The following is a 13,485-nucleotide window of genomic DNA, read 5'->3' as shown; positions in this document are numbered from 1 at the left end:
GGGCTAATGAAACTTCCAAGCAATTTCTAAATTCAGGTTTTGGAACTTATTGCCGGGTCCCCTCCACTGTCGTCTGTGAACCTTTTCATGGCGGAAGTTGCGCTGTCCGAGCCTCTGAAAAAATATACCCGCCTAAGGACAAATTTATTTCCCGAAATTTAGCGATTTATTTGAAAGATTTTCTCTCTTTGAAAATTTCATATACGTTCTATGAATTCATGAGGTGTTTCGGTCTATTAAAATGATTCCTACTTTGATTAGAACCGAATCTACCCCCTCGGTGGTAACAAGGTCATATTCTGATTTGGCCAAGGCTATTTGAGGTGACAAACTGACTCGGGCAAACCGGCTTGCATTGGTACGAGAAGATTTCGATGGCGATGGTGAAGAAGGAGTTTTAAGTTGTGACAATCGTGCAATGGAGGATAGAAGATTTATCTTCGAAAAAGATAATGTCCATTAGCTTGAGGAGAGATGTTTCCAGTTTTCCTTACATAGCCCATCAGCATCCCATGCCTATCCGGAGCACAATCACGACATGCTAGCTTATGTCCGAACATGAATCAGTCTCAACTATTAAGTTGATGATATATCGTGATCTAACCGAAGAAAATAATGGCAGGTAGGGGAGGGGAATATATAATGTCATTTCGGTTATTAAAAGATATATTAGGAGAAGGGAAAAATAAAATAAAAAAAGCAACATGTTATCAACATTTGAGGGAAGGGAAGGACAAGGGCAAAAGGTACAAGTGATCACTGTCAAGGCATAAAAGCATAGGTAGATTTTAAAGTGGTTTGCAGTTGCAGACAAAGTGATGGCTTCATAAATGCATTATAAGGCTTCTCCACTCTTCTCCTCTCCTACTTCTCTGGGCTATTAAAGATTCTGTCACTGATCAATCCAACCTCTACTCCAAGCCTCAGCTGAGAAGGTTCCATGTCTAAAACTTTTTTTTTTCCCCCCTACAAAAATATTTTTTATAATTAATTTTTATGCGGTTTTATGTTCTTGTTTTGTTGATCAAGCTACCTTGCCAACATGTTTTTATGGCAGGAGTTTCATTGGACATGGGCCACAAATATTTTGTCATATGGTTCTGCCTGTGGGCAGTGAGCTTGTCTCTCCTCCCGGATCGGTCTAATGCCTTGGTTAGAATTGCGCTGAAGAAGCGGAAGTTGGACGTTCGTGATCTCGATAATGCCCGGATTGCGAGGAAGCTGAGGTATGGCCATGAGGGATCGGCTCACCGGTTTGGCAGCGGAGAAGAGGACATAGTGCCCCTCAATAACTACCTGGACGCGCAGTACTATGGAGAGATCGGTATCGGGACTCCTCCCCAGACCTTCACCGTCATATTCGACACCGGGAGTTCGAATCTTTGGGTCCCCTCTTCAAAGTGTTACCTCTCGGTGAGTCCTGCTGCCCGGTTTTAAATCCGAGGTTATGTAGCTAGTAACTGTTCCCAGAATTGATTCTTCTGAAAGGTGAGCTAGTAGGAAGTTACGTCAAAACTACATAGTGTCTATGCATCTCGGAACAGTTTATGAACATGGAAAGTACATAATTAAGCCATAGCAGGGGTTATCGGGATTTACAGTTGGAACTGGCATTCTTATATCGAGTTGAGACCGGTGTCTTACATGATTGGAACTGGAATAAGCTCATGGGTTGAATTATTTGCAGCTCGCTTGCTATTTCCATTCCAAATACAAGGCAAGCCAATCGAGTACATATACCAAAATCGGTGCGTTATCATGTTTTGAATTCCCTTTTCGGGGACTACTTTATGTGTGAAGATGTTCATTTTGCTGGATTCTCATCGAGTTGGTGATTCAGGGACAACTGTTGAGATAACCTATGGGTCAGGATCAATATCGGGTTTTCTCAGCAAAGACAATGTCGAAGTTGGAGATCTTACTGTCCAACATCAGGTAGGCTCTCTTTCTCTCTCTCTGTTAACAGAATAAAAATTTATATCAAGATTCTAAGTTCAGCAATTTTCAGGTATTCATCGAGGCTACGCAAGAGTCAAGCCTTACGTTCGTACTGGCACGGTTTGACGGTATTCTCGGGCTGGGGTTTCAGGAAATAGCCGTTGCAAATGTTACACCTGTGTGGTACGGTTCTCTGGCACTTCGTCTTCTGGACTTGTCTCCCTTAGAGCTTGAGATTTAAAACTATCTTTTTCTTCTTCCCTTTCAGGTACAATATGGTGCAGCAAGATCTTGTCAAAGACGAGGTTTTCTCCTTCTGGTTGAGTTCCGATCCAAACGCAAAGGAGGGCGGCGAGATCGTTTTCGGCGGAGTTGATCCGAAACATTATATAGGCAAGCATGTTTACGTTCCGGTTACTAAAAAGGGCTATTGGCAGGTGAGCAAAATGATTACTAGCTTTTCTAATATTCTTAGAATGAAAAGGTTACTGATCTTTCCCGCGCATTACCACTTTTCAGTTCGAAATGGGCGATATTCTAATCGGGGGCCAGTCGACAGGTAATTCGTTGGATTCGTCTAACCAAGAATGACTTTCCTCAGATGGAAAGTTCCTCAAAAACTATATCGTAACTTGCCAAAGGAAAGTTTAAAACCGTTCTATGAAAGCTGAAAATATATCATTTCGCGAAAATTATAGAGCAGTCCATCGGCTTCATAAAGCTTGTAGCTAACAGTTCGGTTCAGGTGTATGTGAGAATGGTTGCGCGGCTATTGTGGACTCGGGAACGTCCCTCCTCGCAGGCCCGACAGTACATGCTTCCCTTTTTCATCCTTAATTTCCCAGGAGTATTTTTATTCTAAGTTCTCTGTTTCAGAGAGGAACTTTTCTCTTTACATTTTCCTTAGGCCATCGTGGCGGAAATTAATAATGCTATCGGGGCCAAAGGAATTATAAGTACCGAGTGCAAGCAAGTCGTGTCCCAGTACGGGGACATAATATGGGATCTCCTCATTGCAGGGGTTAGTTATCAGTAAATCGATTTCTTCTTCTCCACGAATATATTCACAGCTAATTACAGGAATAACAAGATGCGACTTTCACAATCTTTTCGCAGGTGCAACCCGACAAAGTGTGTTCACAGATCGGTTTATGCCTCTTCAATGGCACTCAGCTCGTGAGGTAAGCAAACTCTAGTTCCCGATCCTGTCAGGAAAAACCGAGCACACGAAATGAGCCATATCCACCAATGATGTCAGTGGCTAATATGTCGATTTGCAGAAACGGGATTGAAATGGTTGTTGAGAAGGAAAGCAGGAATGAAACAAGAGCTGGAGATCTTCTGTGCACTGCCTGTGAGATGACCGCAATTTGGATAAAAAATCAGCTCAAACAAAAGGAAACCAAGGACCGAGTACTCAATTATGTGTCTCAGGTATCTGTTACAGGCATCTTTTCCGGCTTACAAGAGTAGCGTAAAGTATCAAATTCTCGATTTCATTCTGGTCACTTTCCACAGCTCTGTGAGAGCCTTCCGAACCCGACTGGAGAAACGTTGATTGACTGCAACAAAATCTCAGACATGCCGAACATAACCTTCACCATTGGGAGCACACCTTTCAACCTCACTCCAGAGCAGGTTAGTTTCATATGGTTTTGCTAGTTCGGTTCTCGTTCCCAGTCTTTTCTTCTGGTCAGTTAATAGTGTTTCTTCTGCTTTCCAGTATATTCTCAAAACAGGCGACGGCCTTGCTACTGTCTGCATAAGCGGGTTCATGGGTTTCGATTTACCTCTCTGGTACGCAAATCCGTATATTTGCACTTAATTTGAGCTTATACGTCTTTTTGGCTTTGCCCTGACGATCGGTCTTGTTCTGAATCTTTCTTGGGGGCAGGATTCTTGGTGATGTGTTCATGAGGGTGTATCATACCGTCTTCGACTACGGCAATCTTGAACTCGGCTTTGCTGAAGCTGTTTGAGAACTCCATGCTCTTTCTGGATGACGGGAAACCACATTCTCCATCTCAAAAAGATGATTTCGGAGAAATATTGTAGTTCGTGTATCTCAAACAGATTATTTTAGAGAAATATCGTCCTTCGTGCATTGTAGTAGGGCAAGAGTTGTACAATTGCTGTAACAAGAATTGTATCCTGAGATTCATATGCGTGTTATCATTTTCAAGTCGTATATACGTATGCTGAGTTATTTGAATAGCACCACTATCATTTCGCTTGCCATATGATTGTTGTTATTTTTCGATAAGCAACTTCCGATTATGCGTCAATAATCAAGAAGTTAGACACCTCTGTTCTCGGGTAAGTACCAGACAATTTTCCTAATTTTATAGCAGGAAACACCCTAAAAGGCCAGAGACAAAGATTGAGGAATAAATCCAATCACAAACATATGAAATTTAAACTCCATAATAGATTGTATGATCATCGTAATTATTCACATTGATGCATTCTATCAGTTTCTCAATTCTTCGAAGGCACGGCGGCAGATTAGGACTTTTGATCTGTCCAGGACTAGTACAACCGATGGACCCAGTTCATTACACAAACAACAACATACAATCAATCCCGGCACTTCTCATGCTGCAACTCATGGGTCCCAAACACATAAGCACAAATGAACACACAGGCTTTCACTTTTCTTCATCACTGTCATCGCCAAAAATTGAGGCCACCGTTACTTTTGGTTTCTTTGTAGCAGCACCAAGTGAGCTCTGCCAGCAACCGTGACAATAACGAGGGAATAAGAAGCCAAATCAACAGATAGGGAGACTTGCAAGAAGTAAATCAGCTCCTCAATAACTCCACATGTGTTGTAGCATGCAAGGTTCTCAAGAATGCAATAGCGAAGTTCCGATTTGAACAAGCATCTCTTAGAAGCAAGAATAATAGACTTTCTAATGTCAAGTGATTGAGGCTACCGAATATATGCCACATGCACATGCACATGCAATGAGTATGGTCCAGAATAATGTTACTAGATATAACGCAAATTCAAACATCTCGAAGCAACACACCTTAGAGCTGTTACTTTTGGATGAAAATCCAAACTTCAAAGCCTTCCTCTGCTCCTGGTCAGTGAGTGCTGTAGCAGCTCTTGTTACAGTTGGAGCTGGAGTAGACCCGGGATCATCTTCTTGTTGTTGCTTCTGCTTATGGGCATCAGCTCTATTTTCATGAAGGCACCAAAACAGCGAATCATATTAAAGAGTTAACCTCAAAATTCTTAAGTCGAAGATATTCAAATATGGAAAACGTGAATCACGACAATACGAATCACAACAACTAGTTACATTTTGGCCATCTCCCTCTCTAGCCGCTGTTGTTCTCTCTTTTGACGCTCATCACGACTAGTACTCCCATGCATCTCCTTCATTTCTTTGAACCTCTGCCCACATTGCAAAGAGTTGGAAACTTGGGAAAGGGGCGAATTGAGTATTACTCGAGAGAAAAAGATATTATTTGGATATTTGAACTGACCTTTCTGTGGTTGTGGTCGTATGAGCATAGGTGGACCTCAAATTCCATGGCCAATTTGTATTGCTTGTTGCAAAGCTCACAAAAGAACACCTTACGTATTTCTTTGACCTCATTCTGAATTTTCTGCTCGCGACCAGCTATGACCTGGATTTTCATAAGGTGCACGAAGGGGGCAGTAGAAGAAGCCACCAGGTAATAAAAACTGCAGGAAATTCTTCCAAAGTTGATGCTCCCTTATGATATACCATTCCCTTCAAAAGACACACATATATGCTATGTGCTGCCTTCTGCTTTTGAGTGTTTGGTTGACAAAAAGTAATGCATCAACTTTTCAACTTTATCCAACATAAACGAATACTGAAGTGAACAAATTACTATCTAAAATTTGTCCATCAACCATGTAGGAATTTAATCTGCATACCTCTCGCTTCTTGATATTTTCTTCAGTCTCCTCAACCTCGATATCCAGTTTCTTTCGCTGAATATTCTCCTCGGCAGTAAAGAAATCATCTTCTTCTTGCTTCCCGATCCCTAACTTGGGCTGTCTCATGTCTGATTTTATAGGCTCAACAATTCCTGAATATATATGATCAATGACATCAGAAACCACAAATAAAACACTCTGTTTCTCATCAAAGAAGATTAGGAGGCCCGATAAGAATTGAAAGACTGGACTATATAGGTACCTTGTTCATCCTTCCCGAGGCCTTTTCCTTTCCACCCCATCTTTTGCAGAAGCCTAAATCCAACATTGGACGATGTCAATTGTGTGTCAAGAGATGCTTGTTCCACATCATCTAAATCCACATTTTCCGTGGGCTTTTGGTTTATTGGTAGTCGGAAATCCTCTGACAGATCCTCCATGAGAGAGTCCTGCCACATCAATATAAATACATAAAATAAGCAAAACAGTGCATACCTAAACTAAATCACGTAGAACAAACACAATGTCGACTGGAATACGGAACTTTGCTGGGTCTCCTCTCTCCGTGGAAAGAAGCTGGATATTATTTGTCTTAAACTTCTCTGGACTCACTACATTTACTGCATCTGGAGGGAGAGGAACGCCAGGCTCTACCGGAATCAAGTCTCGCCTCCAACAATTATAATACGAAGGATCTTCTCGGATGTGAAAGCAAAGTTGTCTGTTCTCCCTCGATTCTCATGCAAAATTGCACACTCTATCATTGCGAGGCATATGTTTCACCATTTTGATACTGCAACTAGTTGACTTGGGAGTAGCTCTTGGGTATTTTTTATTTTACTCCGTATAGAGGAAAATGGTATTGGTTTCTGATGTAAATTCATCTGTTATCAATGAAGTTTCATCATTTATCCAAAAAAAAAAAAAATCACGTAATGCTGAAGCTTTCAGCATGATGCTGCTATCTTCACTAGGCAGTCAGACGTGTGCAGTTCAACGAGATATCATTTCATAAGAATTGTATGGGATCAAACAGTTTCATCAAATAAGAGGCTTCATATTCAGAGAAACTATCCACCATAACAGTGAACGAGAAATCTATAACAGAGATTGCTTACTTGCCCTCTCCCTTGATTTCTTCGATCTCGAGCACCAGAATCATGCTTATCACTGAGCCATCTATAGTCCATTGTACCTAACTGAAACGAAAACACAATGTGGAGCTTACAGTTTGAAGACTGATTTCTTCACACAGCTTTAAGCATAGGCAAACATGAAGGGCATCAAAAGCAAGCTACTGAATCTAATCAAAACTCATAGATTATCCTCTAAATCCAAATTTTCAAAACAAAATCCCAAAGAACAGCAAATCCCCAGCTCAAAACTACACCTTTTCTGCCCATCAAGGCAAGTTTACGAAAATTACGAAATGGGCAAATCATCTTCTCCATCCAGAGATGATGAGATGATTCACAAACCCGAACCTGTCAACCCAAACAGTTTCTCACGCTCAAACCCTAAGGTGCCAATGTAATCAAATAATCAGCTCGAAGAAGCTGATTTTTGAGGATTAAACTATGAGGAGACAGCCATACGTTGAAATTGAAAACACGAACACGAATCAGAATCGGGAATTACCAAAACTAAAAGAAAAGAATGATAATTTTTGGGCTAAAACTTCAGAAATGGCACGGCGTGATGAACGTACCTGATCGGTGACCAGAGAGACGGCGAAATCTGAAGATGAACTCCGACTCCGATCTCCGTTTGTTCAATCGAATTTTTCGTAATTACTTTTTTATTTTAATATAAATAATTAATATTTATTTTTATATCTAAAAATAAGAGGAGAGAGCGTGCATAATGGCTGGGCCGAACCTCAGTTTCTCAAGGCCCAGTATTGGGCCCAACAGGAGGGGCCCCACAAAACTAGTTTATGTACATTCCTGCCTCTTATCCTTCTCGTAGGAGGGGAAATTTCTACCCAAAAAAAAAAAAAAGGATTCTTTTTTGAATGAAAAGAAGAAATCACTTTAGTTCTTTCTAAGTTGGAAATTAGTGGCTTGTAGTTGTAGGCTGATAACCTATGACGAATATAATCTCGGTTGGTAGGTTGAAGACATCTAAGGAATGCAATCCGAACTTAGTGGTAGGAGAACAACAGAAACAAGCCGAACTAATTAGACGATCATTCTAGGTTCAATTGGTGAGGCGTGCCTGGGGTTAGGGCTCGGGTTCGGTCCCGAGGGTGCTAACCACTTTTTCCAATGCCGCGGATCATTCCCTCTACGGGCTCATTAGGCCTAACGTGTTTAGGTCGGGCCTCTTCTTGAAATGGGATTGGGCCTAGTTGTCGAGTTTTTGTTATCATTTGAGGGCAGGGCCAACCCGATTTGCAATGGCACCATCAGTAGAAGATGCCATCGATTGCGTTATTACATATAGAATTAAACTTCCATTTGGCGGTTCCCAGAAAGGACCAAGGCTTCGCTTGGGAGATGCCATCGATTGCATTATTGAATAAGTACAAGCGCTTTTTTTAAACTGATTTTTAAGTAGAAGTGGTGTTTGGTGAACTATTACAGAACCATGATTTGATTAATTTTAGCTATTGGAAACATGATTTTCTATATTTTTAACAATAATTTAATTTCATCAATTTCAAATTGTTATTTCACGAACACCTTTACGTATTTGGAAATAAAGATTTATTTTTCAGCAATTATATTTTAGAATTTTTATTTCAGTAATGGTGCTCCCCAAACCAAGCATAAATTGCAGAGGCCAATTGGAGAACATGACATCACTGTATGTCATTTGATTGTCGATGGGCTTCCTTGTTAAATAATAGGAGTGTTGTTATTTAATAGAACACTTTTTGATAACAAGGTGGATTCGAACCTTGTTTAACTAATCCTCAAGACTAACGTGAACACTCAATGTTGAGAGTTTGCTGTTGCACATTGGAAAATAGATTAATTTTAAATATATGGATTTAAAAAAGATTGAGTACCACAGCCTATCAACTCAAGCGTTTGAGTTGAGATGTGACTATATTATGGGACAAGTTGGTACATAATAGGAGTTTCTTTCTATATGGTTAAGGGTAACTCGAACATAGATCTTGTTTAATAAAGTCGCACCCTTATACTACCAGACATATCGTCTTGGGTGCTCTAAGAGAAACTTATTAATTTGAATATAACAAAACTCTTTTTATAAGCATGCTGGAGAAGATGATGCACTGTTACATATATCTCACTACTATAATGGGCAACTTTACAGGGAAAATTTTGGGAGGGAAACAGTCCCTCGTAAAATATCCCCAGCAAATTAATCTCTTAGGATTTTTCTATTGCAAAATCTATTGAGGAAAATTTTCCTAATATCCTCGAATATGTTTGCAAGGAAAGAATTACCGAGAGATGAAATCCCTCGACAATCTGTGGATGATCCGTCGAAAATGCCGAATTTTCGACTGATTATCCACTAATTCTTCTCTGTAATAGCTGATATTCTGGAAGTGCCTTAACATGTGGTGAGGAAATATGGGATAGAGAAGTACTATGTAAACTCAAATACTGCAGTAGGTTCATATATGGTAGCGAAGGTGAAGTCTCATCCTGCCGAATGCGAGGACTGCTGGCAGAACTCGAACAGAGCCTTCTTGTGAGAGGAACTCTTGTGGTTAAGACGCGAAGCCGAATTTGATAACTATGTTCATGTATAGACCTGTTGGGAATTATAATCCCATATTGAAAAGATAAAAGAACAATCATTGGTTTATATGAGACTTGAATACCACCACTTATTAGCTTAAACTTTTAAGTGGATATGAGTCGATGTCTGTATAAGCCCATAAAAATCTAATATGGTATTAGCGCGAGTTATGCTTCCACGTGGGCTCACACTATGCCGACCCAATATCGAGAACAGCCAAAAGAGCGCCTCATGTTAGTCCCCTTTGCCCGAATACGGAAGATGAGCCCAGTTCAAGGTCAGTTTTGGAGGGCGAGTATTCAAGAACACATGATAACGTGAAGTCAGAAAGACGAGTGTTGGGAATTATAACCCCATATTGAAAAGATGAAAGAACAATCATTGATTTATATGACCATTTATTAGTTTAAGTTTTTAAGTGGATATGAGTTTAAGTTCGTATAAGCCTATAAAAATTCAATAAGACCGAAGATGTTTCTAAGGGATGACCACATATCTCTAGAAGAGATCTTTTCGAATGTATATCTAGCCTAACTTTAATTAATAAACGCCGCCAGCTCTCGAATATGAATTAACTTTGGTTGTACGAATCATTTATTAATTACTGTTTTTTTGTGGGGGATTATTGTTAATTATTAAGTCGCTAAAGAAATCAAAGACGCGTGTCGTATAGCCAACACTCAAAGAAATTTCTCGGCAGGTAATAATAATTTTTTCGGAGGATGATATATCTATTTATTTATTCAGGCTAACGAGATTACAGCAAGAAAACAGTATATTAGCGTCTCAGGAAACATAATAATATGAAGAAAGAAATAAAATTCCATTAACTAAAAAGTGAAAAGCGAAAGAGGGAATACAGGACAAGTTCCGTGCTTTGGAGTACAAGTTGATTGGTATGGCTTATTTGGGGTTGGGACTCTCTAGTAAACATAGATTTAATAAATCCAAGAAATTTTAGTTCATCTTCAACATTATTACGAAACATAATCTTATTAAAAAAAAGATTTTGGAGCGAAAGTGAACTGATGAAATTTGTTGAAATTAATGGCATTTTGCATTAAGTTCTCGATTTAAGAGTTTCTTCGATTGAGGGCGATATGACCTAGCTAAGTTATGCGAAGAAACACTTATCAGATTGCAATAAATGGATGAACGAGTTTTAATCATGCGAATAGTTGCTATAGTTGTCAATTGTACTTTCATTAATTTTCCTCACCATATTATCATGATGTTTGATCATTTAAGATATTCTTTGATTTTTAACAATTAAATAAGAACAAAAAGCAAAAGGGAAGATAGACTCGATCACAATACGGAAATACAATGAACTGAGGACTGATTTTGTACATAAATTAAATTGAGATTATCTTATAATTTATTCTACAAAAGCCAACCCAGCTTTTATTTAACTTAGTAATTTTTTAAGGAAGAAAACCTAACTTTTGTTGACAACAACACCACGAACCTGACCAACCAAAAGCATGAACCAATGAAATTTCCAGTTCAGAAATAAACAAACAAATACCAAAAGAGCTCGTCCAACAAGTTCAGAAAATTAAGAACTCCCTGTTTTCTCATAAACTATCAATTTGGTCCTTGAAAAATCAGATTGTCGTCAATTTGGTCCTTCAACGATTTTCGCCATCAATATGGTCCTTAAAAGATCATATTGCCATCAATTTAATCTTCCGTTAAAATAACCGTTATAATTGCTTAATTCTGTCAAATAATTTCCATAAAAAAATTAAAAAAAAATAAAAAGTTTTTTCGACAAAAGGAAAACTACTCTCTCAATCTCTCTCAGTCTCTTTTACACTCTCTTTGTAACATTTACTCTGTATATGTTCATGTTATCAATGGGAAAGATGAAGATGAACGGAGATGGAAACTATCAGGCAGTTGACAGAATCACAATGCATGTGTTAGAATGAGAAATATTACCGATATTTTATTTCAGCAGATAGAGTTTTTTTTTTTTAAATTTTTTATAAAAATTATTTGACGGAGTTGAAAAATACTAAATGTGTTTATAACAGAGGACTAATTTGATGGACGGAATGATCTTTGAAGGACTATATTGATGGCAATAATCATTGAAGGACCAAATTGATGGCAATATGATCTTCAATGGATCATGTTGATGGCAAAAATCTTTGAAGGACCATGATAATATGATCTTTAAAGGACCATATTGATAATTTTTTCTTTCTTCTTGACTGCGTTCCCGTGTTTCTTCACAATAAATTACCTATTCAATTTTTTTATGGAATGTAGAAATGGACCAAGCTTTTCGGTTATAAAATGGATCAAGCTTTGGTTGGATAATATGTATATATATTAGGAGAAACAAAGTGTAATACAATGGTACGCGTCCTCGCTAACAATCAAGGGTTAAGAGCTCGATTCTCGTTACTGACTCCATGTCCATTTATTTATCTTCCCCTATCAAGGCACAGGTGTCTCTTGTTAGAAAAGGAAACAAGAAAATATATAAAACACGAATTCTAATTTTAGGCAAATTTGAAAGTTGATTGACTAGGGCCTAGACAGTACACAATTATATGAACTGTACTTGGAATTTTACAATATGAAAAAAAAAAAAGAATTACAATGGAAACTTGAGAATATGAAGACCATCCATTGAGTTGGAATTCTCCATCAAAGAAAGTGCAAGACACAGTGAATGGATCTTTGAACGTGAAATATCTCTCCAACATTTGATGCGTCAATTATTTGCCAAAAGCAGAGGACCAGAAACAATGTGCTTTTTTGCAAGACAAGCAAAGCAGCACAAAGAGAATCCTGAACCGGGAAGAGTACGCAGGGGACAGTGAATAATCCCTCTGCAACAATACTGTCTGACTGATTCTGCCTGGTACAGTATTTGATTATTTCTCAGAAAAAAGCGTCGATGCTTTTCGGCAAGTTTTACTTGACCGATTCGGATTCAATTGATTGGTCCTGGACCTCGAACATTGTTAATGTTGGTAGGCTTGAAAGCTTGTCCTAGATTCTCCTACCTAACGTTCATTCCAGCAAGGAAAAGGTTCCCTAAAACCCTATAATAATATCAAGCCCAACTCTTCAACTATAAATATAGACCAGGAGATCTCTTCACCACTACAAAACAAAAAACCCATAGAAATCACAAAAGATTTAGTGAAGTGAAATAGCCCTTCAAATCACTCTCGTACTCTTTCCTTCTATCTCTATATTGATCATGGGAGGCAACAACAACCACAGGCAGACCAAGAGCAAGACAAACTCGGGGTCATTCTTGCTGTTTGGCTTCCTCAAACACCGGAGGCAGCACCGGAGGGATGACCACGGCTGTGACGACCTGATGAGCCCCAGGAAGGTCTGGCCTAGCGAATACGACCGAGGCTGCTACGTGGCCGAGCCGGGGATTGACAGGAAGGCATCTGCTTTCATCACGAGGTTCCATGAAAGCCGTGTCTCGGAGGAATGTCATGCGATCAATCCGTAGCCTAGTAGCTTGATATGAGAAACCACGGTTGATTCATCAATATCTGTATGTCAGTTTGTGGCGTTTATCAGTTTGTCCATAACTATAAAATATTCAGACGCGTGTGAGTGAGAGGTCTGCAGATAGAATAACAATCCAGATGTTTGAAAAATTGTGCATGTTCGCACAATGTTGAAGCACTCATAAACTGATTGTTCTCATTTGTAATCAAGAGTAAAGAACAATACAATTCCTTCAGTTTCTCGACGTGGTCTTTCTTCTAATAAATGAAAGAGCTAAATTCTTCCCGGGTGCATGATTGCCCGCTAAGTCCCCTGTCTATGAGCCCATCAATCCAGGCAAGTTCGTATGTGAGATCACGAGTGTTTTTGGTTTTGCCGAGTGTTATATATGCAATATGTAAGGAAGGATTTGAACT

The 13,485-nt window shown here is 39.1% G+C and overlaps 2 protein-coding genes across 4 annotated transcripts; one reads left to right on the top strand and one right to left on the bottom strand.

The window, feature by feature from the left end:
- The first annotated feature begins 775 nt into the window (after positions 1-775).
- LOC116214181 (aspartic proteinase-like) lies at positions 776-4,158 on the top strand. The gene is made up of 14 exons (XM_031549511.1): positions 776-935; positions 1,058-1,413; positions 1,688-1,748; positions 1,841-1,935; positions 2,009-2,121; positions 2,207-2,375; positions 2,458-2,497; positions 2,684-2,748; positions 2,846-2,959; positions 3,055-3,119; positions 3,219-3,372; positions 3,457-3,576; positions 3,662-3,735; positions 3,833-4,158. Exons 2-14 carry the CDS (start codon positions 1,072-1,074, stop codon positions 3,915-3,917), a joined length of 1,497 nt encoding a protein of 498 aa, XP_031405371.1. The 5' UTR covers positions 776-935; positions 1,058-1,071; the 3' UTR covers positions 3,918-4,158.
- Positions 4,159-4,318: 160 nt separating this feature from the next.
- LOC116214182 (G patch domain-containing protein 8) lies at positions 4,319-7,662 on the bottom strand. Of its 3 annotated transcripts, none has more exons than XM_031549512.1 (8): positions 7,566-7,662; positions 6,976-7,056; positions 6,120-6,306; positions 5,855-6,009; positions 5,434-5,577; positions 5,247-5,341; positions 4,971-5,121; positions 4,319-4,667 (listed from the first exon to the last, which is right to left on the bottom strand). In XM_031549512.1, the coding sequence occupies exons 2-8, from the start codon at positions 7,045-7,047 to the stop codon at positions 4,587-4,589; spliced, it is 885 nt and encodes a 294-aa protein (XP_031405372.1). In that variant the 5' UTR covers positions 7,048-7,056; positions 7,566-7,662; the 3' UTR covers positions 4,319-4,586. The 3 variants fall into 3 exon arrangements, with proteins under 3 accessions (XP_031405372.1, XP_031405373.1, XP_031405374.1); XM_031549513.1 differs by having other exon boundaries at positions 6,976-7,052; positions 7,566-7,652; XM_031549514.1 differs by lacking the exons at positions 6,976-7,056; positions 7,566-7,662 and adding an exon at positions 6,402-6,741.
- Between the last annotated feature and the right edge of the window lie 5,823 nt (positions 7,663-13,485).

The sequence above is a fragment of the Punica granatum genome, chromosome 7 (genome assembly GCF_007655135.1).
Source record: "Punica granatum isolate Tunisia-2019 chromosome 7, ASM765513v2, whole genome shotgun sequence".
NCBI lineage: Eukaryota > Viridiplantae > Streptophyta > Magnoliopsida > Myrtales > Lythraceae > Punica > Punica granatum.
This window is presented reverse-complemented; position numbering and strand designations above follow the sequence as displayed.

What these genes read in the sequence shown, in the direction of transcription:
- LOC116214181 (XM_031549511.1), top strand. Translation starts at nt 1,072, where the DNA reads ATGGGCCACAAATATTTTGTCATATGGTTCTGCCTGTGGGCAGTGAGC. An exon ending in AATCGGGGGCCAGTCGACAG is followed by an intron (nt 2,498 to 2,683) that starts GTAATTCGTTGG and finishes AGTTCGGTTCAG; the next exon opens with GTGTATGTGAGAATGGTTGC. An exon ending in GGTTTCGATTTACCTCTCTG is followed by an intron (nt 3,736 to 3,832) that starts GTACGCAAATCC and finishes TCTTGGGGGCAG; the next exon opens with GATTCTTGGTGATGTGTTCA.
- LOC116214182 (XM_031549512.1), bottom strand. Translation starts at nt 7,047, where the DNA reads ATGGACTATAGATGGCTCAGTGATAAGCATGATTCTGGTGCTCGAGAT. An exon ending in ACGACCACAACCACAGAAAG is followed by an intron (nt 5,342 to 5,433) that starts GTCAGTTCAAAT and finishes CAATGTGGGCAG; the next exon opens with AGGTTCAAAGAAATGAAGGA. An exon ending in GAGAGGGAGATGGCCAAAAT is followed by an intron (nt 5,122 to 5,246) that starts GTAACTAGTTGT and finishes TCATGAAAATAG; the next exon opens with AGCTGATGCCCATAAGCAGA.